Source organism: Paramormyrops kingsleyae, chromosome 6, assembly GCF_048594095.1.
Source record: "Paramormyrops kingsleyae isolate MSU_618 chromosome 6, PKINGS_0.4, whole genome shotgun sequence".
In the NCBI taxonomy this organism is placed as follows: Eukaryota; Metazoa; Chordata; class Actinopteri; order Osteoglossiformes; family Mormyridae; genus Paramormyrops; species Paramormyrops kingsleyae.
Window position 1 is genome coordinate 9,748,900 of NC_132802.1, and position 26,834 is coordinate 9,775,733.

The 26,834-nt window shown below is 40.8% G+C and overlaps 1 protein-coding gene across 3 annotated transcripts in view; it reads right to left on the reverse strand.

Annotated features, from left to right (window-relative positions):
• Positions 1-537: 537 nt before the first annotated feature.
• Positions 538-26,834, reverse strand: part of vwa5b1 (von Willebrand factor A domain containing 5B1) — a 41,511-nt gene continuing 15,214 nt past the window's right edge. For all 3 annotated transcript variants that reach the window (XM_072713611.1, XM_023834825.2, XM_023834823.2), the window contains 13 exons: positions 26,065-26,267; positions 20,147-20,261; positions 19,002-19,187; positions 18,473-18,674; positions 18,057-18,256; positions 11,444-11,657; positions 10,870-11,163; positions 10,562-10,699; positions 9,973-10,107; positions 7,926-8,003; positions 7,305-7,374; positions 5,391-5,511; positions 538-4,972 (listed from right to left, as the gene is read on the reverse strand). In XM_072713611.1, coding sequence (XP_072569712.1) covers positions 4,280-4,972; positions 5,391-5,511; positions 7,305-7,374; positions 7,926-8,003; positions 9,973-10,107; positions 10,562-10,699; positions 10,870-11,163; positions 11,444-11,657; positions 18,057-18,256; positions 18,473-18,674; positions 19,002-19,187; positions 20,147-20,261; positions 26,065-26,267 — 2,649 coding nt within the window. In that variant the 3' untranslated portion in view covers positions 538-4,279. The remainder of the gene's footprint in view (positions 4,973-5,390; positions 5,512-7,304; positions 7,375-7,925; positions 8,004-9,972; positions 10,108-10,561; positions 10,700-10,869; positions 11,164-11,443; positions 11,658-18,056; positions 18,257-18,472; positions 18,675-19,001; positions 19,188-20,146; positions 20,262-26,064; positions 26,268-26,834) is intronic.

Below are 26,834 nucleotides of genomic sequence, written 5' to 3' on the forward strand. Positions count from 1 at the left end.
AGCAGGGTTTCACCTCCCTGCAACCCTGGGTTGATAAGTGGTTGGAAGATGAATGGGTGAATGGGTTTTATTTCATAAAGTAGCATTCCTTAGCTTGAGGACTCAATTGTTAAATAACAGAAAAGCAACTGCTCTTTTATTTTTCCCATTTGTCATTGGTTTCACCTTTTTGTCTTGTGAAAGAACAAATATGAGCTTTCTAGAAGATATTAGGCTGTCATTAAACGTATTTAAAATGATAAATAGGACAGATTTCTGTATATCAATAAAAAGACAGATAAACAGAATTTTATCCTATATTTTAAGATATTTAACTCTTAAAAAATCTATATTCATAGATGCACACATATAATATTTTACAAATAATTAAATCATTACCATTTTTAAACCTTTTTTAACCTCTTCTTTATGAAACTAACCTGTTTTCACCACCAGGTTTCCAAGAACCCCAAACTGCATGATATACTGACATGTCATTACCGAGTATGAAACTGTCTGAAAACTCAATACCAACCAAAAAAAAAAAAAAACCAACAATTTCCTTTTACCTCCTTTGAAACTTTAATGTTATTACATGCAGTGGCACAGTCCATCACACCACAGGAATTTTATAAACCAGCACCACCAGCACTTAACAGCATTGAAACAGTCTACACCATTTTTTTTTCCAAAACGCACAAGCACTTGAGAAACACAATTCAACCTTGATGGGTTCCGGTAACCATGGCCACAACAGAATGGCCTTACAGCGTGACACTCCCTGGACTTACGCTGACAAGCGACTTCATGCACACCAGCAAACTCTCTGCAGCTGGACTAAGCAGCATGAATGAAGTTTGGTGTTTTCCTATTAAACACCATGATGCACACTTTCTAATCACACAATGCCCCAGAAATCATTACTTACAAATTAACAGCATATCAGAATTACACACTGCTGATTTGGTCAAGTCAACCAATAACACACTTCAGTCATTGTTTTTTTTTTTGTACAGGTATGTTTTGCATGCATGTAAGTGGTCACACTTATAATGTATGACTGGCTGTGCATATTTCCAAGGCAAACTGTGTCGTTATTACCCAAAAGAATATTTAAAAACCAACATTTCATATTGATTATGTATTATTTGAGTTTATCAATATGATGAATATAGCCTGTAAAGAAACATGATAGTGACTGGTTAACTTAAATATGAATTGATTCATTAATTTTAAAAATAATTAAATGAAACAGAAAAACTCCTTATAATTTTCATTTGACCTTAATTCAATTTCTGTACTTTTAAAAATATGATTCAGATGTGGTTTGTTATTGTTTATTAAACACAAGATTATGGTGAGAGGTAAACCTTAAAAATAATAAATTGATTTCAGTGGGATTTCATGAGTAGATAATTTTTCAGAAGAGTATCAAAACATGTTTACCATTTTAATGAATGCAATGAAATATGTCTGGTTGAGAACTGACAAGACAAAAAACAAACAAACAAACAAAGCAGGTAGCTCCATATCTTGGAATAGAATCCAAGATTGATTTCTAGATATATAAAATAACCAGGGACATGCAGTAATTAACACCAAAGCATTGTAGATACTGTAGGCACTTGAGGCAAAAGAGCACACAGACAGAATATTAATATATTAATCACAGATGTCTGATCTCTTGACTTACTTGATACTGTTTTAGACAATACAAAGCATCCTAGATAAAGGTGTACTTTAACCAACACTGGAAAGCGACATTTTCATGTGCCTATTCCCTACAGTTACAGATGTGAAGGCAAATGTCAGTGAGGTGTTTGCATTCCTTGGCAGATACGAACTTCATTAGCATAAGCAAACATTAATGAAAATTAATGATACATATTTTTATTATCAGTGCAGACAAGGATATAGTGATAATAGTTGAATTACCTTGCACTTTTATGCATACTTTCAGACAAGTGTGGCAATAAATATTCAATGTTAGTATAAAGAAGACCCAGCTTCTGTCCATCTTTCCCCACAATTTTATAGAGAAGAGATACTGTATCCCTTTTGTTTCCAACTTGTTTAAATCATCACGGTACCGTTTAATATTTCAATGAAATCATTTTAATTGATTTTAATTCATTTGAACGATTTTTTTAAATTAACAGCTAACTAACACACACAATAATTGGCACCTAATTGCAGAGAATTTGTGAAGTGTAAAATGTAGGTTTGATTATGTTTACTGATTTTCTGTTGATTGTATGATAATCTGCACCCACACAATAAATTTGCTGCATACTTATTTTGAATTGTTTTAAACTTTTATATACTTCATGGATTTTATTTGTCATCAAGATTAGTGGAGTTCAGACTTTGTGAGTCTTTTTGATGTTATCTTAAAAGCATAGTACCCAAGGGCGGATTATCTTGGGGGCCCTAGTTTGTCATCAGTATGGGAGACTCAGAAGTTGCTGGTTTAAATAAGCTTTCCATTTATCCCGAGGTGAAGTGGGGCCCTGTTGTTTACTGAGGCCCTAGGCTATAGCCTATGCATTAATCTGCCCCTGATGTCACCCTGTTAGCCATGGCTCAGTTGTAGGTTTACATCTGAGCTGTCACCTCCAGCTCTTTTTATTTACCTTAAACTGACATCCCATTTTCGCTCTGTAATAGATTTGTCCCAAAAATGTGCTGCTCCACACTACTGATTCTTACAGAGCTGTTGGATTCTTTTTGCTCTCCAGCTTCTTGTCAAGAGTTGTTTGTTTACCACCTTGTTTTTTAATGACTTTTTTAATTTCTAATTGCCTTCTTCATTTTCATTATCTTACTTTTCTATCCGCAGTGACTCCCTTCACCTGCCAAGAAGTAGATGATAGAACCGACACAAGCTTCTCCAATTCACCAGCCCTTAACCATTTCATTCTTATTTCCTCCAGTATACCACTGGGAAGTTTGCAGGAGGACTGAAGCCGCGATGCTTCTATGCAAACAGTAGGCGTGGTTTTCAAAACTATCTCCTGTCATTTTGGCTCGCGGTCAGTAGCGACGATGTATATTTCGCATTAAAAAAGATTCTACGCTTGTGTGATATAACTCTGGGAACTCAGACACGGACAATATAAGTTTTTCCTCCAATTAGCTTTCTGTGCCCGATTCGGTGCCTTGTTTCTATTGATCGCGAGGCAATGAGTCACATCGTGCAGCGGTCAAAGTTCAACAAAGGCACGGAGCGCAGCGTAGTGCTCGCCGTGTTCGGTCTGAAACCGCCTTAGCCTATTAAGGACCATATAAGCCTGATTAAGCTAGGGTTGGAACAAAAACAGGCGGGTCGCCAGGAACAGGATTGAGAACCACTGCTCTAGGCCATCTCCTCTACAATCTGATTGGCTATCTCTCTGAACAAATCATTTTTCCTACTGATCTCAGACCAATTTTGTGTAAGTAAAACTCTCATGAGCTAACACTGCATTGTACTCTGCAGCAATCTAGTCCTTTCATTCCATTGGCTAAATATTGTCAGCTGGTGCTACTGTCTTAGGCCTCCCAGTCATATTTAACATGTAAATGCCCACTAACAATGATCTGTAGAGCTGAGCATGCACTCAAGATAAGTATCTTAACCAACTGCGCCAGTCAGTGCTAAGCAGAAAAACACAATTTTAAACATAAGTAAACACATTTGACTACCACTGTATGGACAGGCAACAAGTCATTTAGCATGATTTTTGGACCATGATTTTTGGCTTTTTGTATTCACACGAATCGGCTGTAAAGGACATCGGTGAGTAAGCCCCTACAATTTGATCCATGTGATGTGTTACAATTTGCAAAATTACACCACAGTTCAAAGGTCAAACGATCACTAAAGATACACGTACAAAATGCAAAATAACCATGGCATAATTGCTGTTTGCATCACAGGTTATTATCAAGCTACAGTAAAGAGGGACAAAAATGCTTTCCTAAGTGTACTGTAACAGGATAAATGAATGCTCAAACAAATTGCCATGACTATTTGCCATAACCACTGGCAAATCCAGGCACATAGTAAGATCAATACTTTCTGCTCTTTTGCACTTAGAAAATACTTCTGCTTTTATCATGCCCTTTGTGATAAAGCGTTTTTTTTAAATTGCAGTATCTTTTTTTTTTCTTTACCTCGTATAACATCAAGATAGCCAACACCAGAACAAGTCACCATACTGGAATAAAAACAGAGCCACTTCAAACTGATCAGAATCACACAGGCCTTTTCCAGCAAACACATACGCCAAAGAAAACACCGCTATGTATGCAGGTATACTCAGACACTGTTGGGGTTGTAGCAGAGCATGTTGAGCTGCAGGTTTTCATCCCAGTGTCTGAGGATGACAAACAGCTGATTGGCTGCGGTCTTGACAGATGCCAGATCCCGGCCCTCAGGAATGGGTTGGCTGCTGAGCCACATGCTGGCTTTGGCGGCCACCAGCTCCCATTCGATGAAGTAGCTGGCCGAGCCGTGCTCCAGCCAGGCCAGCGCCACCGCCGTAGCCCAGACAGCACCCTCCGGCTCCGAGAAGCCCCACAGGCTCCCAGGCCGGCCCGGAGGAGTCTCCACACCCTCGGACTCGGAGCCGCGCCCACTGTCCGTCTGCGAGTTCACGGGTGAGTGAGGGGGCTCGGGTGGAACGCAGCCGTGAACGGAGGCTGTCAGCAGGGAGGGTTCGATTTCAGTCTGGGGACGTCTCATGTGGTGGGGTTGGCTCGAGCTTTTTTCCTCCAGTAGCTGCCCTGCAGCCTCCTCTTTCGAGCGGAGCTCTGGTGGGGACACGGCCCGCCTGGAATCCCCCTTGCCTCTGCTCTCTGTCCCACGGCTGCTGAACTGGGAGACGTGCGCCACACTTCCTCGGTGGCTGGCGAAGGGGGAGGTCCACCTCAGCTTGTCCATGGGCACGTTGATGGCCTCGCACAGGGCGCTGTTCAGTAAGAACGCCCCGCAGGCTAACTGCAAGGACACCTACCTCACAAAACAAGGACATGGAATATGGAAAAAAAAATTAAAAATTAAAAACCTGGACCATTTTCTTCATAGGATCACAAATCAAAGACTAGTTCAATTCCCTGAGATCCTGGGGAAAAAAATATTTCGTTTTGACGGGAAGTTGGCAAGATCACAGCCCCACACATGTGATGTCATCTTGAAGCCCTAATTGTCTTTAAGGAACAGCAGATTTAACAAAGTGTGAGATACTTCATAAAGTATGAGAGATATGGGCAAAAACATAATGCCCTCTACAGAGGACAAAGATGAATTACTGACATGGGTCCTGCAGTGTTTAATTTGGGTGTAGTTTCATATTCCAGTTTCAAAGTGCAAAACCTAAAACCTGAGAACAAGCCCAGCTACAAACAACAGTATATTTAGCAACACTCACCAGAGGGATGTAGTCCTTGTTCTCATTCTCACTGTCGCCCATCGATTCGCTGGTCTTGGGTGACCGGGACATGAACCCCTGTGCGGCCCGTGTTAACATTCGCACCCTGCTGAGACTCAGTCTGTTGATAAACAAAGACACCATGACAAGTGTCAGTCACATCCGCCATACTGTCCTGCCCACCTATTTCCCAGCCTATACAGTATAATAATGAGGCTGCAAATCTATTGTTGTGGAGATAGTTGCCCCTTCGATCCCATTGGAAATGGCATCGGCCTCTGTAACTTCCGAAACACAGGCGAAGACAAACTGCATCATCACAAGTACACCTTGGGTATCTGCGTAGACGATTCTTCATTTCACCTCGGAGCAAGGAGTCCAATTCAAGGCCCAGAAGAATAAAACTGGCGGCACACAGCGGACAGATGCATGACTGATGGCCAGGCACAGATGGGCCACGTTGTTCATCGCTACCTGTGGTAGTGTCTGCGGATAGAAGCTGAGCAATAAACCACTAATGATGTACAGAAAGCGATCACTGGGGGTGAGGGCAGCTCGGCCACAAATTGTTTCACAAAGCTATTCTCCAGGAGGTTTTTCTTTTAGCACATTCTGTGACAGCAAAACATGGAAAAGTCAAGGTAACATGACTCTATTGTCCTGAATCCATTGCTTAAACAACCGCTGTGTGACGATAGTGGAAAGTGAGTGGAAAGTGACATTGTTGTTTTCTGTGTTCTGGTGTCTCTGAGCAGTAATGACCAGTCACGTGACTTAACTACAGTGACCACTGAGATCCACCCGGACACCAGCTGGATGGTCGGAGATCCGCGAAGATAATAAGCACATCCAAGTTGTGGTATCTTAGACTATCGGAGAAATCTAAATTTGAGATGCTTTTCCAATGCGTGCTACATAATAAATACCACCGTTCTGTCTCACTTTTTGTTACTTGTTGTTGCTGCTGGAAAGTCCAAAATGAGACAGAACTTCTATCATTTTTGTCCATAAGTAATCTGCAGTCATAATTATCATTATTATCTGCACTTTCCTGGTAATGATGGCAAATGGCTGCGCTATTACAAAGGCCGAAATGTGACCACCTCTACACGTAAAACACATGCAGACAGACTCCGAAGCAGGTCTCATTATGATACTTTGAAAGAAAAAATTGCAAAACCATTTAGTCTGGAAAGATAGCCCTAATAGCTAATTAGAAGGACTCTGGTACAAGATGACAAGACATTTATTGGACTGATGATGTACAACACATGACTCCAAATTAGGATAAAAGCTTTGGAGGCATAAAATGTTACACTTGGGATGTTACATACATAGGAAGGAATAGCAGAAATTGGTTTTATGCCTGAAGTCAGTACCTGTTAAAAAAGCACAACACAAACGTGCTTTCTCAGTATCTAAAAAGAAACTCGGACACCTGGTCTCAATTAATTTACTCTTGGATTTTATATCCAAAAACAGCTTTGTAGCTGTATCCTTGTAGACAAAAATAAATAGAAGAATCCTCAGATTAAAGTCCCCATAGCTTGCTAATTCCCTCACAGCAGTCTTACGCTAACCCAGGGCAATTCAAATCACGGTCCTTAAGGCCCGAGTACTGCTCATCTTCCAGCCTTCCTATATCCGTGAGCCAGGTGTGAAGCCTCTGTGGCCAATCATAATCAGTGATTATTAAACTAATTACCTGTGAAAGCTGAAAACAAGGACTGGATTTGGAATCGAGGGGCAGATCTGAAGAGCCCTGCACTTGCCCTATCCCAAACTGCCCAGCTGGGGTGTAAACAGAGATGGGTCCACAGTTCAAAGCTGATTGGCCCTCAGAATGACCTCTGCCCTGTCACTCATCAATTCAAAAACATATGATTGGCTAATGATGTTGGCCCCCTTACCCACCTGGCAGAGAAGAGACTCTCCACTGATCTTTGGGAGTGTTCAGAGGCCGTTGAAGGGCTCCTTGACAGCACTGGAAGGGGCAACAACTTCTGATTAGTCACATGGTTTTCCCTTCCAGACCCCCAGTGTACACTCTGCATACATAACAGATGCTCATGCCATACACTGTTAATGAGACTGGAGGAAAATAGCCTCTGCTCTCTCTACAGGCTTAAGACATAACCTCACAGGAATGGATATAACGCACTTAATTTATTTACCAGATGCTTTTAACCAAAGCAGCATAGAATCAAGAAAGCAGGACCAGACAATCACCGGCAACCTAGGGATCTGAACTGGTGACCTTCTGGTCACAGGCCCAGCGTCCAAACATGCTGAGCCACGCACTGCACTGCCGTGCTCCTGCAGAAGCAAGGTGAGCACTGCAGTTCCCTCACACGGGGACGATAAGCGGCAGGGTGACTCAGAATGGCAGAGCCGAATGCCACGCGAGCAGCTGGCACTTTCAGCCTCAAGTCGGCTCTTAGCACACGATTAATACACCCTTCTCTTCTCCCTCTCAGTTAAACACTCACACTGTCTTTCCTGGCATGTCATTACAGGGGAATAAGGCAGACGTACCTTCATTAAAGCTAAACCTCTCCCATCCAGAAGGTGAGGATGTGCTGCAGGGGGATGTGGCTTCATTATAGTCTGTTTCTTTTCAAAATATTAGACAATAATTATATAAACACGTATTGGTTAGTTTGTCATAAGAGATATTTGGCAAGGAAATCAGTGACAGGAAGGAATATTTTTTTCAAGAAATAAACATATTTAGTATTCATTTTGTCAATCAACCAGTGTGAGAATCATATATTTATGAAATATATTGATTCATAAAGGTATATATGTTTTTCAGTGTTTGTCGTGTGGTTTTGAGCAATGTCAATGTTCTTAATAAAATAGTTTCTCCCAGTAAAATAAAATCTGACTGTTGTGAATGCACAAAAGTGTCCATTAATCCCCCCACCCCCCCAGAGGACGTGGAACAGCCATTCGTCTCACTAAACAATTATCACTCCCGGCTTGCTGTGACCACACACGGTTAGGACATTGTCAGAATACATAAAGCACATTTTTCACTACTACTGAGTTTTCGTGAAACCATCACGAAGCCTTCTACAATAAACTGGGGAAATCAGCAAACATTTATTTTATAACAAGGTTCACATCCTTCTCGAGACACAACATCCATCCATCCAGCTTCCGATCACTCATCCTGAGATGGGCCCAAATTTCCTTCTGGGATTCTAAGTATCGAAAGTATCTAAGATATTTGTTTTTTGGACTATCGTTGTCCAAGGTCCCACATCTGCCAGCGGGAGCATGAGACCGGAGAGACCAGATGTCTCAAGCTCACATGCTTGTCAACACCATCCACTTCTCACCCAGTAAAGTCACATGACATGCAAGTGAACGTAGCCTCAACTGTAGGATCAGCTTGATTCTCATTGCTGCCAAATAATAGATCAATGACTCTTCACGATAGCAGATAGCTGAGTTACCTGGCCAACAACCCCCCTTTTGGGGAAGCCCCTAAATTTCTACACACCATATTGTGCAAGAGTTTTGGCCAGTCTAAGAAAATTATGGTTACATGATGAATATGCTGGTGTAAAACTATAATATTATATCTGTTAAAGTGTGTCAAGACCTCCCCTAAAGTCACCCCAGTGTTTGCAGTAACCATCCAATATAACCATTCATTTGTTTACTCAATAATTAGAACACCATTTTAGGTAATCATAATCTCATTAGTTTATTTAAGTGAATAATAAAAAAAGTGTATTTAAGAAATTCACAGAAGGACTGGGGTGACCCCATGGAGCAACCTGATGCTAAAAAAAATACAAATTTTTGTTAGTTTTACTGTACAAAACTATTTTATGTTGCATGCAGAAGTGCCATTGTACATAAGAAATTAGTGCGATAGTTGTGTGTATATATATGCATATATATATTTCATATATATATGTAGGATTCCATCCATTCATGCATTTTCTGTGTCTGCCTCATGTAGGATTCCCTAGAATGTAAATAACTGAAGGATAAAGAATAGAATATATTCAGAATGAAAATATATTTACAATGTTCTGTACCTCAATGCTTTTACTTAATTTATTGCTAACCTTTCGGCAACCTCATTTGGTTTATCTTATCAGTATAAAAATGTGTGAAGTAATTGGTCTGATGACTCGGTAGTTGTCTGAATAATTCTGGCGGCTGTCAGCAATTTCTCACTCAGCAGGTGTTCCAGATGAAGATATCCCAGCTGACAATTCATAAGTCCATTTTCATAATTGGTGATATACTAAACCTAATATCCTCCATCGCCTGCCCGTCCCGCTCTCTATAGTAGGCTTGTTCTGCCTACTATTGAAAAAACTTAGATATTTCTTTGGGAGGTAGTCCAATTTTTCAATATGAGCACTGCTATTTGTTCAGAAGTAATATAGACCTTTCAGGGCAAGCAATAGGACTCAATACTTAAAAAAAAACGCATAATGGGAGAAGTTTGGTATTTCTTTATGAAAAGTGCTGAATGATGAAGACCTAACTGGAACTGTAGAATACTTTTAACATTAGTTGTGCAGCAGTTCTGTGGCAGAAACATGTATGATCTTACTTATGGCCGTCAAGACTTCCTCAGCCCCTTCAGACACACAGTCCGACTGGGAGCGACCCAGTCCCCGGGAGTACATGCGGTTCTTTCGGCTCCCAGAACGCGAGCCAGAATGACTGCTCTGCCTTGATGTGTCTCCTGGAAAACATACCAGTTTGTTCCGATCAAGGGAACATGACACTTCACTGTAAAACAGACATCTCTGAACTGACCATGCAGCTGTCAAGCCACAAAATGATGGCGGTCGAAAAGTCCTACAAACACAGCAGGATGTCGTGAACATAGATGTGGAGGAAAATGCTTCTCTGACACTGACATTCCAACAAGAGCTGATATTACAGCACAGCTCCCACGACTGAATGCCCTTTAAGAATAGATTTCAATGTCTTAAAATGTTTGCTGTAAATTATTGTCTAACTGTAGTTGCTCATTATTCATCATCCTCCTTTTTAAATCTAATCGAGTTACTATATTTGGTTTCTCTTTGGCAGCCTTTTCTTGCAAAGGCCATTTACTTAACCTCTGGCATTTCATTCAGCATCAGACTGTCAACAAATAATCCCCACAGAGCCGTAATATATAAGCCACACACCTGGGCTTGTGTATTCAATGTTGGTCCGTAGATATTCATTCGTGTCCAGATCTATGGGCACAAACGCTGTGTATTTGCTCAGAATGTTACAGGCCTTGCTGGTTTGAATGGCATAAAGTTGGTGTCTCCTGCTTGAACCTGTGAAAAGAATATAACACCTGCAAGGACCTTGGTGTGGGTACCAGTTCTGGGTGTCTCACAATGGCTAATTTTATCCCATCATATTTATCTTGTCTTTAAAAAAAAAAAACTAAATTAGGATATCAACAAAGGTCTGTATTTAGGGATAAGAAAGAAGGATCCCTTACCATGCTCAATCTCACACTCTTTGTCTGCCATTTGCTCAAAGTCCTGAATGATGGACCTCCCCGCCAAATGATGAAAAGTTTCGTTCCACAAGTCTTCATGAACCTTCTCTTCCCGTTCTCTTCCGTTCAGGTGCGGATCAATATCAAACACGACCTCCCACTTAACTGGCTTCCCACAGAGAAGTCCTGTGACTACTGCTTTGCAGTCTTTCCTCCCCGATTTGCTGGGGTCTCTGTCTGGAGTTGGCAGCTCCGGGGGCATTTCGAATTCACAGAACTGATGAGTGTAGCCTTCTGTTACCACAATAACAAAACATTTTCAGGCCACACATCTGGGACATCAGAGGATAACTCATTAAGGGCCCCAGTCATCATTGTAGCTTCAGGCTAACAAATCAGTCAACGCAGACCATCAGTAAACACAGAATTAATTTCAGTCTTTATCCAAACAAGGACAGAAAGGTCATTGTAATCTGATGTAGAATACAGACGAGATAGGGATTTCTCCAGACCAAATGGAAGCTCTCCAACAGGCTCTAATGAAAAGGCATGGAATTCACACTAATGAACTGACCTGGATCTCCACCACTGCTCACGGAAGGGCTGTCCGTGGAGGACCTGGAGCCTTCCTCGACTGCGGTTCCTCGGACCGCATGGACGCTGGCGCACTGATGCAGCTGATCCACCTCTGGGTCCTGGGTAAGCTCTTCATGTTGCAGCTGAAGTGGCCTTTGTCCGGCATTAGACCGACATCTGCTCGAGGCGGAGCACAGACTCGCCAGCTGTGGCTGTAAGATTAGAAAAACATATAACCGAAAATACAACTAAAATATATCAATCAAAGACTTGTGGCCAAACGTATGATGGCAAGCCATGCAGGTTTTGCCACTGCTATTGGCAGTTGTACCATTGTTCACAGGCTATGCTTCTGTTCTTTTGGGGCTGAAAGATCTGACCCATAGCTGTGGATTACAATTAACAGCCGGACTATTCAGCTCTAAAACTGCAGAATTGTGAACAGTGGAAATCCTCTTGGATTAGGGGATCTATTGAACAGATACTAGATAATTAAAGGAGAGGGTAAGGAAGGTTTCATCAGTTTACAGGCCTCAAGCTACGGTGGCCCCTAGAGACAAAACACACACAAAAGAAAAAGCAGAAACAAAATGAAAATGCGCAGCAAATTAAAAAAACACACAAAAGAAAAAGCAGAAACAAAATGAAAATGCGCAGCAAATTAAAAAAACACACAAAAGAAAAAGCAGAAACAAAATGAAAATGCGCAGCAAATTAAAAAAACACACGCAAAAGAAAAAGCAGAAACAAAATGAAAATGCGCAGCAAATTAAAAAAACACACGCAAAAGAAAAAGCAGAAACAAAATGAAAATGCGCAGCAAGTTAAAAAAACACACGCAAAAGAAAAAGCAGAAACAAAATGAAAATGCGCTGCAAATGAAAAAACACACACAAAAGAAAAAGCAGAAACAAAATGAAAATGCGCAGCAAATTAAAAAAACACACGCAAAAGAAAAAGCAGAAACAAAATGAAAATGCGCAGCAAGTTAAAAAAACACACGCAAAAGAAAAAGCAGAAACAAAATGAAAATGCGCTGCAAATGAAAAAACACACACAAAAGAAAAAGCAGAAACAAAATGAAAATGCGCAGCAAATTAAAAAAACACACGCAAAAGAAAAAGCAGAAACAAAATGAAAATGCGCAGCAAGTTAAAAAAACACACGCAAAAGAAAAAGCAGAAACAAAATGAAAATGCGCAGCAAGTTAAAAAAACACACGCAAAAGAAAAAGCAGAAACAAAATGAAAATGCGCAGCAAGTAGACAATCCCAAACCGGAAGTGCTCCACCACGCTAGGGGGCGCGGTGAGCTCATGTGGCACAGTCGCTACACAGTAGTGATGGGAAGTTCGACTGAATTAACTGATTTGATTCTTTCGAGCTGTCCGTTGTAATGAATCGATTCTAAAATCGATTCTGTGATTCACTTTTTTTTCCGTCTTTTTTGCGCCTGACCGTATGAGTCAACGAATCATGGGATCGGATAATAAATCAAACGGTGTCTCAAGGTTACGTTATTTGACTGAAAGATGGGGCTGGTGTTAAACAAAAATGTTCAGCTTGACTATTCACAATAAAAAAAACAATATATAAAAAGCAGAAAGGGTGTCGATGCTGAATAAACACGCGTGTATATATAGTTCTTATTTTCTTGACTTTAGCCAAATTCATGTGCATGAGTATCAAGGACTACATCACAGTTAACAACTGCAATATTACCAATACAATCACACACACATACAATGAGCATGAGTAAACTTGCATACGTTGTTGTGTAAACGTCAAAGTTAATAAATATCTTTGGTTTTTGATGAAAGACATATGGTTTTATTATGCAGAAATGCAATCATTTACTGTTGTGATAAATGAACACAGGGCTGCCAACTCTCACGCATCTGGCGTGACACTCACGCTTTCGGATTCTCACGCTCGTGCAAGAAATCTTACTGCAAATTTATATTATTACATTATAAACCTAAAATTAGCTGCAGCAAAAGCGTTAGGGTAGTTTGCAAACCCTACAGACCATTTACAAGGGAATAAAACTGTCACAAAGGTGTAAATGCGTGTGCGGACTTGTCTGAAATGGAAAATCTCTGGCCAACCGGCTGACCAAAGTTGACAGCCCTGTGAACAGCTGCGTTAATTTTATTCCTTTCAACAGCGTAACTGCATTTCCGCAGCAAATGCCGCGAGGCGGCGAGGGCTCTTGGGATCGGTTCGCAAACCATTCGTTTTAGTCACCGACCGAGTGTCCGAAAACCGTAAGTTCGATTTGTTCATCGAACGGACTCTCGGACACTCCGTCGGCAAGTCAAACGGATGGTTTGCGAACCGATCCCAAGAGCCATTGCGGCGTTCACAACAGTAAATTATTGCATTTCTGCATAATAAAACCATATGTCTTTCATCAAAAACCAAAGATATTTATTAACTTTGACGTTTACACAACAACGTATGCAAGTTTACTCATGCTCATTGTATGTGTGTGTGATTGTATTGGTAATATTGCAGTTGTTAACTGTGATGTAGTCCTTGATACTCATGCACATGAATTTGGCTAAAGTCAAGAAAATAAGAACTATATATACACGCGTGTTTATTCAGCATCGACACCCTTTCTGCTTTTTATATATTGTTTTTTTTATTGTGAATAGTCAAGCTGAACATTTTTGTTTAACACCAGCCCCATCTTTCAGTCAAATAACGTAACCTTGAGACACCGTTTGATTTATTATCCGATCCCATGATTCGTTGACTCATACGGTCAGGCGCAAAAAAGACGGAAAAAAAAGTGAATCACAGAATCGATTTTAGAATCGATTCATTACAACGGACAGCTCGAAAGAATCAAATCAGTTAATTCAGTCGAACTTCCCATCACTACTGTGTAGCGACTGTGCCACATGAGCTCACCGCGCCCCCTAGCGTGGTGGAGCACTTCCGGTTTGGGATTGTCTACTTGCTGCGCATTTTCATTTTGTTTCTGCTTTTTCTTTTGCATGTGTTTTTTTAACTTGCTGCGCATTTTCATTTTGTTTCTGCTTTTTCTTTTGCGTGTGTTTTTTTAACTTGCTGCGCATTTTCATTTTGTTTCTGCTTTTTCTTTTGCGTGTGTTTTTTTAATTTGCTGCGCATTTTCATTTTGTTTCTGCTTTTTCTTTTGTGTGTGTTTTTTCATTTGCAGCGCATTTTCATTTTGTTTCTGCTTTTTCTTTTGCGTGTGTTTTTTTAACTTGCTGCGCATTTTCATTTTGTTTCTGCTTTTTCTTTTGCGTGTGTTTTTTTAATTTGCTGCGCATTTTCATTTTGTTTCTGCTTTTTCTTTTGCGTGTGTTTTTTTAATTTGCTGCGCATTTTCATTTTGTTTCTGCTTTTTCTTTTGTGTGTTTTTTTAATTTGCTGCGCATTTTCATTTTGTTTCTGCTTTTTCTTTTGTGTGTGTTTTGTCTCTAGGGGCCACCGTATCAAGCAGATCATAAGCAACAGCACGTTTTTTATGCCTATATGAAGACAATATAGGCTTTTATTTTACATTTTTTAATTATATATAAAATAGGTGGTCAGTCCACCAGTTTCAGAATTCAGAATCATTTACCTCTGTGATGATTTCTTTCCTGATCATATACCTCCTTCATACATTCTTCACGTGTCGTATTAAATATTAATAAAAAACTGTCTTTCAAGTGTTAATGAAGGCCATTAAACCAGTGGCCATGTGCATGACATGGAGGAAGTTGAGGCTTCTCCTAGTCATTAATTTGATTTCGGCTAATTTTTGCCTCCTCCATCAATCATTCTCTTGTCAGTGCATTTTTCACTCCGCTCTCTGCTTTTAGCAAACCTTAAACTTTTTTTTTTTCACAGTTGGATGCCATCAGACTGATCACGTTTGAATACCGGATTCAATACGCTGTGAAAATAATTCATATTTTTTATTATTCAAGTGACAATGCACAATATACTTTGTTAAAGATTAATAATATTTCTTAAATACAACACAAACATCTGGTCACAGTAGGACTAGAACCTATCCAAGGAAGCACAGCCTACCAGGAAAGGGACAAGGAATCAGTGGCATTTCCAGGAGGGTAAACTGGGTGGGCACTAGAGTGTCAGAGGTCTTTGGGGGTCCTCTGTTGAATGGGGGGGGGGGGCTCCTGCCTATCCATAACCTCACCCCTACATGTGATGTCAGTCATCTCAGGGCACACTCACACACTAAGGTTGGTTTGGAATCTTCAATTCACCATACTTTGGACAGTGGGAGGAAACCCACGCAAATATGGGGAGAACATACAACATACAAACTTCACACATAAAGCCAAGGGAAGCACTGAGACCCAGAGCCGTGGAAGAGTCACTGAATGGATCCACCTGTTCACTAAGAGCAGACTGTCTCCACTCACTTGAAAGGTCCAACCCACTATTTTCTGAGAGAGCAGAAACATTCCCCACATGTGCGTTGAAGAACCTGTAGGGGGGGTACTCGAGCATCTCAACAAGGTTGGGTCTCCCAAACTGCTGTCTAGCACATAGTGAGTTTCCCTCTCAACTCACATGGTTGTATAGTGGCAACATTCTTGTGCTCAGCCTGGGACTTGTGAGTCCCACACCTGCCTGAGCTCTTTCACCAGGAGAAGAGACCCTCCCTAAATCGAGTTTAGTTTCAGAGTCCACTCTATGCATGAAGGTAAGGCCGACTCCATCTAGACAAAATCTTTCCTTTTCCTCTGCTAGCTCAAGTCCCTTAGATGCCATGGTCCTTTGGCAAGGTCTGCTCCATTTGGGTTCTGTCCGATCATGCTTACGGCACAGGAAACCAATTATGTTTTTTTAAGAAACAATTACTTAATATATAAAGAATGTACTTAATAGTGTTTTTTTCTGTTGTTCACTGTAGTGCAGCGATGAAAAATTTTCCATTGATTATCTATCCATCTTTCAACTACATACCTACTACAGGGCTACAGATGAGACTGTAGCCTAACCAAGAGGGCACAGAGCAGCAGTACATGCTGAATTAGATGCCAGTCCAGCTAATAGCAAACACAATAATGATGTGTAGGTGAGAAGCGCCAGTTCATTTAGCTTCATGTCTCTGGGCCACAGGAGGAAATCAAAGTATATGGTAGAAATCTGTGCAATATGAGAAGAATGTGCAAATTCCACATACAGAGGTTCCAGGGCTACCCGCTGTGTCACTGTGACTCCATGTGCCTTGCATCATTCTTGCATTCAATGCAGTTTCTATTTTAATCATTCATAGTCATTTAACGGAACAATTTTCTGGTACTAGGAGCTAATCTCACTTGGTGTTCCAAAGGTCAATCAATTGCTCGAAAAGACCCACAAACAATACAGCCTTCCAGGACTGAAATTTCCTGCTGATACTATAGACAGAAAGGAAACATATGAATACACCACTTGACTAAACTGTATTTTAAAAATATTACTGCAGTATGGTGTAACATTATGTTGAATATTGACTTTTTTTTAAATGGATGTATTTCCTGACTTATTTTCAAATGGATGCATTTCCACAGGGGTGATGAAAGATTTACAGTTTAACCAAAATACACTGTAAAATACTGTAATAAGGACATAATGTGTACCTCATTTTGATCAAAAAATTTATTACAATTATAACAAGTGCCAAAAAGGAATCTCACAATTAAGTTCAGTAATATAATACTAGGCACAGATTTTTTTGATTTCATAATTTTTTTATCCAGGATTTCATTACTCAAAGTTCTTTTCTAATATTTATACAGCCGTGATATATTTTTGCATCACCAGCACTCTCTTAGTCCTCTGACAAGTTGCAGCCGCTGATATCCCATCATGCATTACAGCCAGGCCTGTTACCATCAGATTTAGAAGGGAGTGAAACAGCAATTGATTCCATTTAATCAGGCAGCATGAAGCCAGACCTGAAATGCACAGTCCAAGCTCACAGCTGCGGCCAGTACACCATGGATCCGTCGCTCCGCTTGAAGGGACGCCGCTGAGCTTCTCACGTCTCCTCTGAGGCTGCCACGGTCCATCTTACTCAATGCAATTAGTCATGGCGCATGGGCCAAAATCTAATTTACTCGCTCCCCACAGAATCCAGTCAGCTCAATCATTTCATCTCTTATCCCGCTAGTGTTCAGGCAAGGAAAAAAGCAAATCTCCATTTTTCCACCTTAAGAGTCACATCAATGGATTATCTTGCTATGTAATTCGATATACTGAACCAATCCTTGCTTTTACTTTCAATTAAAGACCACAGATTTTAGATAGAAGTGAGATGAATTTCAACTCCAGTCCTGTTCTCCACGGTGCAGCCATGGTAGAATGAGCATATACAGAATTTCTCTTTTATAATCATTTATCTTCTAACCGGCATGAGTTAAGCACATAACTTCAGAAGCAAACCTTGTACATAAAAACAATCAATACTAAAAATGCTTTGCAGCACTCAAAGAAAATAATTCCAATGGTTATTATAAGGTTTCTCATTGTAAGCCCCTCTGAAGTCCTTTAGAGCACTATGTAAACACATATTGTCACTATGGGATAACTGGAATAATATGTGGAATAATATTATATATATAGTAGACTTACCTGATAGTCACTCATCCATTGGGCCCCATGGGCTTGGCTAGGATAGCTGATCAGTTCCTGGATCTTGGTCCTCCTCAGTGGGTTCTTACCCATGACTGAGCTTGGGTCACTCGGAGTGTGCACCTTCCTCAGAGGGTTATAGTCCACAATCTGATTGGTGCTATATGCCCTCCTTCTAGGTGAGGTTTTCATGTCAGTTCCTTGGAAAACAAAAGCAGGTCATTGGGTGACATCTTTTTCACTGTGCTTGTTCCATTTATTTAGAATTGAAGATGGTTCAGGAATATGTATGCAGGATTGGGCAGAAGAGACTGGGTATGTACCGCTTCTAATCTCCTAGAGACGTGACCCCCTGGGCACATTAATTCCCAGTCTAAGCATTGTCCATGCTATTTCCCAGAAAGTGTGAGGCATACCAATCAAATCCTGCTCTTTGGTAACTGGGCTGCCCTCTGACACGATCTCCTGGTAACTGTCGCTAGGGGATCTGGCAGCCTCCTCTCGCAGCAATGTCCGGCTTTCCGTGCCAGTTTTCTCTGATTCCTCCTCTTGGGAGTGGTAGAACACCGAGCTGCTTGACTCGTTCAAACGCATCATGCTGTAACGTCGCCTCTTGTCCTGTCAGAAAGCTCCTGATGATTAGCTGTCTCTTGCCTGGCTGGGGCAATCTAGTAACAATCTTCTCTCTTTCCTCCTTTTATTGGCTTACAGATGGAAACCTGGCTTGTATGCATCTGTGGAGGTTTTTGTGCTTTAGCTGATTATGCTGAGACCTTAAAATCAAAGACTTCTAAAATACTTAAAGACGCGCTATTGTATCCTCTTGAATTTTTGCAATATTTAGTTTAATGCTGCAGATGCTCTTTTCGTTTAAAAATCCTACAAATAGATTATACGAAATCTGTCACTGACAAGCCACAACACAGCACTACAATTGCAACTCACAGACTTTGGGTTGGGATGGTAACGTGTTGTGTCACAAATGACACTGTAGCCAATCAAGTGGTCCCCAGGAAACAAGAACGTAGAGCCCACAGGGGACAGCAGAACCTCTTTGGTTTCGGGGAACAGCCAGTCGATAGAAATGTCACTGAGCACTGGAGACATGGATTTTTTCAAAGACCTCACCATCTACCCAAAGAAAGGAATATTGTTATATAGTCATAGTTATATACTAACTGCCAGACATTGCATGTGCACAATGACTAGTAGGTGTACCTACTTACTAATGCAAACAACCTGCTCCTCCAAACAGCAGATCATGTGACTGCAACTGAATATATAATATGTACAGACAAGGTCAAAACCTCATTTATGAGTTTTTGATCACTGTGATTTTTGGTGCCATATGTGGTAGAGTATACACTGAACGGTGTTCTGATCAAAAAAATGCAGTGAAACCCAGTAAAGGTAACAGGCAGGCCAGAAAAACAACAGTCTGTTACAACAGTAGCAGAAATGCTTCTTGCAACAGCTCTAGAAGCAGTTTTGAAGGCAAACAATGGGTTCCAGCCTAGTCGACCTAATAAAGTGACCACAGAGTGTATAACTCAGTATCTATCCATCCACAATCTAAGCCTCATCCTGCATGGTGGCCCTGGAGCCTGGAGCACACAGCAGGAACATTCCCAGAGCAGGATCCCCATTCATCAGAGGGCACACAAATCACACATATTATGGGCAATTTCTCTTGGAGGAAACCTGTGCATCATGGATGAAACATCTAAACTCATACACATAAAGAGAATAGAAGCAGGTTTCACATCCTCAGCTTCAGAGGGGTCAGGCGACAGTGCTGCATGCTAACCCACCGTGCTGCGATTTCTCAAAATTAAATTTCTATGGAATATTTCAGTTCCTGTTTTTAAATTAAGCTTTGAGAATATACTATGGTTTCCTATAATGTTTTTTTACAACTAAAATAGTTAAAAAGCTAATTTCTGGTAATCTACCATTAACTACATAAAATGTATTTATTAAAAATGGGGTCAAAGTAATAATTTGGTATCCATATATAATTGCTTCCCTGTGACAGTTACAATTGCTGGTTGTCAAGAACAGAGTAAATATGTGCCCGTAAAAAGAAGTACCTTTGGCTGCAGTCTCTCTCCCTCTGCCAGAAACTCAGCAGTTCCTCTGGATACAGTGGATAGACCAATCACAAGCCTCCTGCATGCATTCTGACCAATCCCAAAGGTGTAGCACCTACTCGGGTGACATACAGTAGATACAAATGTTTATGTTCCACAAGAACCTCATAAGAAATACTTCAACAATCAAACTTATTATACTTCATTGCTTAATTTTTAAAAGATACCAGAAATACTCTTTGATCTTTGTTTTGAATTTTTGAATTATCTTCATTATTTCAAGCTTTATGCACCTTCACTCATGATTAGTTTTTCTGTCATAGAACTCAGTTTGTCAATTATATTTCACAATCTAGAACTTGTTCGACACACCAGTCTGTCATGTTCATGTCCAGTGAGGGTAAACAATATATACACTTAAGCCCTACTGTCATTATTAATCATCATAAGGATCAGCTTTTTCCAACAGAGACATTACATTATTACATTATTTTGTTTGGTGCTGTACAGGAAGAACATGTGGTGCGCATACAGTAACAGTGAATCTAGTAAGAACATGAAACATGCAATGCACACTAAGATCAAATGCAGGTACACAAAATTGATAAGGGGTGACGTACAGTAGGTACAAGAAGAGGAATGGGGTGGTTTGCAATGAGATGTTCCTCTCTATAAATAAGACTAACTCATAGAAGGAGTAAAATAATTAAGAATGGGCTTGTTGCAGCAAATTGTGAGTAGTCCAAATTTATAGTGCAGCAATCTCTATATTTACAGTTTTTTCATCATAATGGGTCTTGCGTTTTGGAATACATTAGGTGTATGTATGAGTGAGGTAAACGATGAACACCGATACAAGTTTGCAGTCTTTGTTCTATGCTTGCATTTCCCCAACACATTTTATTGTACTTTTAGTCAGCCTTCATCTTGATATCTACTTCAGGTTCTATTAACAAATAGAACTGATGTGTGGTAATTGGGTATAAATTATAGGTGGGTTGTAACCCCCCCAAAAATCAAAACCAGCCAATATAACTCCCTGGACCCCTGAGGTGGACACCTCAGCCCCCTAATGCATGTGGGCCACCCTCTATAAGGTTATTTTCGTAGATTGTTCTATTGATATTTGGAAAATTGTTTGGGTCATTTTTTTTGGTTGGTTCTTTTTGCTTCTCCCATTTAAAACAATGTAAATGGATTTTAGCTTTACGGTGGTTTTTTGGGAATGAAATAGATACATAAATTGTACACTTCAGACTTTATAATTGTTACTTTGCACATCAGAGGCTGATAGAAGTGTATAGAGGCTAGGAGGCCATGCAAAGACATGAGACGTGGGGATACAGCTGATCAAGTGCCGGGATTTTATGTTTCTCGTAGCCGGGGGAGTTTCCCAGAACTGAATTTCTGGAACAAGGGGTGACCTGGTGACCTGATGTTTGTTGTGGCTCTTTTTGTCCTGCAGCTTGGCAGATGGAGCTCATACTGGCAAATCTGCAACAGAGGTGTGTAACCATGTTCGCGTGAAGCAGGAAGCAGATGTCCATTTGTGGCCGAGTGATCACACACCGGAGAGGAACAAGCCGGAAAGTAATGCACACAAGCCACGTCTTGCTAACCTCCAAAGAGAGCTGGCAAGCTTCCCTCACCTTCTCTGCTGCACAGTATTCTTGTCCTGCTTACAAGTTTTAGTGTGCGTTGGCAGCTTTTTCAGTAATACGTTTGGAAAATTGATGCTTAGAAAAAAATCAATTCTACTGTGAGTCTAACTGAAAGGAGCTGTTCTCTTGTAGCAGTATGAACACTGGCAAAAGATGAGCAATACAGTATATAATGTTAAATGACAAAAATAACAAATAAACAAACAAGCAGTGACTAAAAATCCATGGTGGCTTCCCTTGGTACCAAATTGCAACATTATCATCAAACTGCTTCTCCTGCTCAGGGTCACCAGCACCAATATCACAGCCATGGACCTGCTCACTACCTGAATAACTGAGGCCATCAAATTGATCAATCTGTCAATCTTACATTCACTCTTAGCGTGTGAAGAAGCTCCTGAGGTCATTAAACTCCTTCACTAAAGGCAGACTCCCCCCCCCCCCACCCCCAAACCTGGAAGGTACAATCCACTCTTTTCCAAAGAGCTGATTTTCATCCCCACCAGTTCACGCTCAGAATCAGATCACTCATGTGCCTGCTGGAGGTCTTGGCCAGATGATTCCAAAGAAATAAAATCATCCGCAAACAGCAAGGATGTCACCTCTAGCCCCTGACACTTGACAGCAATGATACCCTATCCATGAAAATGACAAACAGGAGTGGAAGCAAGATGCATGCTTGCCAGTGGCCAAAACACACTCAAAATAACTTCAAAGTTGTGCCAAGGTTGAGGACGTGACTCTTACTACATCCATTTAGGGACTGAATAGCATACCACCATGCTAATTTACACTATTACAAGGGCTAGAATAACATTCTTTAAAGCAACTCCTGCCTTCCTTTTATGCTTTGGTGCATTTTTCAGTCTAAATAACACCCAAGAAAGGGAATAGATGCATATAAGATGAGATTCTGAGTTGCTACTTCCAAACTCCTACGTTGCTTTATTCCATCAGTGTGCATCAGGGCTTTAACTAAAGAGGTTTTTTTTTCCATAAACTTAACTAGAAAATATTTGTTACCATAAACAAATGTAAAGATTTATTGACATTATTCAAAATTATTCTTTCACTTTATGTGTGACTGAGTTAAGTTTTTAGTCCCGGTTTTGTGTTCAACATACTACTACTACTACTACTACATTTTAAGTAAATCTAAAAAGCCTGTTTTATTGTGTAAAATATATCCATTCTCATGAATAATGCTTGTTGAGCAAAATAACTTTTTTCAGTAAAGACATTTTTGGTAGTTAGATGTTTTAATGTTAATTGATAAACTCATACTATGACTATCACATTTATGAAATAACAGGTGAAATATTTATTCCTGTTTTAACTGAGAGTGTATCTAAAGTTAGATTATTATCAGTTCCACGTTCAGTAGGCAAACACTGATAGTGGGATCTAAAACTCCACATGGACCCCACGTAAATTTTTTCCACATCTTTTCCACATGCCTATTAATCACATAAAAACTACGTGGTTATCCGGTGAAAATCCACCACTTCACCAAATATCGACAACAAAATCCATGTGTATTACATGTGCTGTGCCCACTGGGGTGGTTGTAAGGTCACAGGCCGCACAGGTCCTATAAGCCTGAGCTATGGCAACTATCGTGTAAAAGTATCGTGTAAAAGTATCGTGTAAAAGTATCGTGTAAAAGTATCGTGTAAAACTATTGTGCAGCCTCTGAGTTGACCACTGAGTTACAGTTGTACTGACTGAAGCTCCGAGGCGTTATATAAACCACCCGGAACAACTGAAAGTTAAGCATTAGTAAGGAAAGCCCAGAAGTAATCTGAATAACAGAAATGTAATGACTAGAAGATTTTTAAAATAAATCTTTAATTAAATTTGAGGCAGATTTGGTTAGATTTTGCTTGAAAGGGTAAGTAATTTTTCAGGTGCTCTTGGAAAGACCTACACACATGCAGAGTCTTCGGCTGTCCAATTAGATTCCGTCGTTGGGTGAGTGGGCGGCTCCCTACATAGTTATATGCCTCATCCACAAACCACATGTAGTCTGTGTTAGCACACTAACCCTGTCTTATGAGGAGAGGTTAGCTGAGCTGAATCTGTTTAGCCTCAAGCAAAGGAGACTAAGGGGGTCATGATCCAGGTATATCCTCCTGAGACCCCACCCATTCATTTATGTCCATTGTAGTGGACATTTTGTTTTTGCATCTATCTTTTCACTGATGTAAGGAAACATATTTATTCCTGTTGTACACTAAAGAGGACATGCTGTGAAATTAAAAATAAAAATAAATTTGAAAAAAGATGTCTTATTTCCTCCAAAGACATAGAAAATCACAATTAACCTAAAACTGAAGGATACTTTTTTCCTTGGGTCTCAAGAGGATATAAGATTCTAACAGGTCTGGATGCTGTTCAGCCAAATGGCTATTTCAATATTAGTTTAAATATTAGATCTCGTGGAAATTAGCAGGAGAACATTTTAAAATTAATTTGAGAAAGCACTTCTTTACACAGCGTGTAGTTAGAGTATGGAATAGTCTTCTTGTTAGCGTAGCGCAAGCTAAAACCCTGGGTTCCTTTAAATCAGAGCTAAATAAGATTTTAACAACTCTGAACTATTAGTTAAGTTCTCCCCAAAAGAGTCGGATGCGCCGAATGGCCTCCTCTCGTTTGTAAATTTCTTATGTTCTTATGTAACCCTCACAAAACAGTGGGAGGGAGAAGAGCTAGCTTTCCAAAGGATCTTGAGCAGTTTGCTCTTGTAGCACAAGAGCTTTTTAAAAATAGGGATTGCCAATCTTCTTCATCAGTCCAAAGGTACTTTTACCTTCCATTTATAAGGCACATCAACCATGTCACCCTCAACCAGCACTCTCATTATCTAGCCATTGTACTACGGAGACCTTTGACCACCATAACAACATCATAATGTCTCCAGAAAGCTTCAGCTGTACATAATTTCTGAGGTACATAACTTGTCTCCCCTTCCAGAAACATGAAACAGCTTTCTTGGTGCCACATGATATTCTTTCTCTAAGGTATCGCCAAACTTCTCCCATGCATCAGCTTCAGTCTCTACGGTATCGCCAACCTTCTCCCGTGCATCAGCTTCAGTCTCTACGGTATCGCCAAACTTCTCCCGTGCATCAGCTTCAGTCTCTACGGTATCGCCAAACTTCTCCCGTGCATCAGCTTCAGTCTCTACGGTATCGCCAAACTTCTCCCGTGCATCAGCTTCAGTCTCTACGGTATCGCCAAACTTCTCCCGTGCATCAGCTTCAGTCTCTACGGTATCGCCAAACTTCTCCCATGCATCAGCTTCAGTCTCTACGGTATCGCCAAACTTCTCCCATGCATCAGCTTCAGCCTTCTTGGTTGACCTTGCTGTAGCCCTGCAAGCCTGTCGGTACCTTTCAGCTGTCTCAGAAGACCCATGCGAGCATTGCCCTGAAGACCACCTTCTTTCCTCACCACTGAAATGATGCTTTATATGTCATTGCCATTTGAGACATAACCACACATATATATATGTACATTTGACCGGAAAGCTTGGGATCCGAATGCAGGGACAGCCATTTACTCGGTGCCCCTGGAGCACTTTGAGGTGTTAAGGACCTTTCTTAAGGACCCCATGCAACTACACTGCCATGGAAGGGCATTCGATCTTCCCAAGGCTTAAACCACTGAGCCATACCCTAAAGCAGAGGGCCATCAGTGGACCTGAGCTCCAAACCTTCAGTTTAAGGAACCATCAACTACTCTACTGCATGAACCTGTTAGGGCACTGACTGTACTCTGGCCGGAGTGCATTGCAGCGGCAGCAGCAACTGAGGTTTTAAACATAGTCCACAGTCCCCAGGCTCATAAAGCATGTGGAGGAATATTTTTCCAGACATGTTGAATTCATCCCTATTCACATAAACTACGCTGCTGAATCCCCGCATCATCCTGGTCCTCTTCCCCATCTTAACCTGAGTGCTTCTTTTGTTATTCAAAAATGTTGGCCTCACATAATAGCTTTTACCTATTATTCCTGGTGCCCCTCGAGGTGCTTATGTCTGCTGCAGAGCGACAAGCACAATGTGCCTTACAATAAGCCTGCCGAATCGGGTTAAATGACATACTGATGCAGATGAACAGACATTTTTTAACGGAATGTGCATAACACTTAAAAATATGGATTAAATGAAAGCATGAAGCGGGGTTAGTATAGCAGCGTGTCACGATTCAGGTGGAGATTAGCGCATGGCGGATGGCGAGAAAGCCGCGGCACACCTGGTGAATCGGGCACGGCTGCGGACCAGCTCCATGACACTCCCCGTGTTGCTGACCGCGCCGTCGGTCAGCAGGAAAAGCAGACGGGGGTGACCCCGGTGCAGAGGCTGCCTGAGGATCCAGCTGAGAGGAGCCAGAATGTTGGTCCCGCCCATGTCAGCTCGCATCTGCCTGATGTGTTCACAGGCAACGGCAAGTGTCTCCTGCACCATTATGCAGAAAAAAATTTAGAATGCAGAATACGCATATTAATGCACAGCGCCTTGCGGAAATATCGAGACTGTTGACCTACTACATCATATTTTATTTTGAAGCATCGAAACACTAAATTTAATATGATATTGCTTTATGCGAAAAAAGGTTACACTACAAACTGAAATATGCTGTCTGCATACATATTCAATCATTCCTCCATTTAATATTTGAACCAGCAGCTTCCCAATCACAGGCACCAAACCCACTGATCCACATCGCCTTCTCACCTTCTGAGTTTTGAGGGACAGTCTTTTCTAAGTAGCGTCTGGATGATTTTATGTGGCTTCCACTTCCCGATAACCGAACCACCAGTGCCCACTGCGCCATTCAAACACTTGGATTCACTTGGTTTTGCACCCTTCAGTTTTTTATGCATCTGTTTTACTTTATCTGTAACTTTTTTGGTATGTTCTTTAGTCTTCACTTTCACAGCTAGCCTTCATATTCGCAACCTGAATAATTATTCCGTAACTGGTTGGTCATCCAGAATGTGTAACAGGTGTTGTAATTATTCA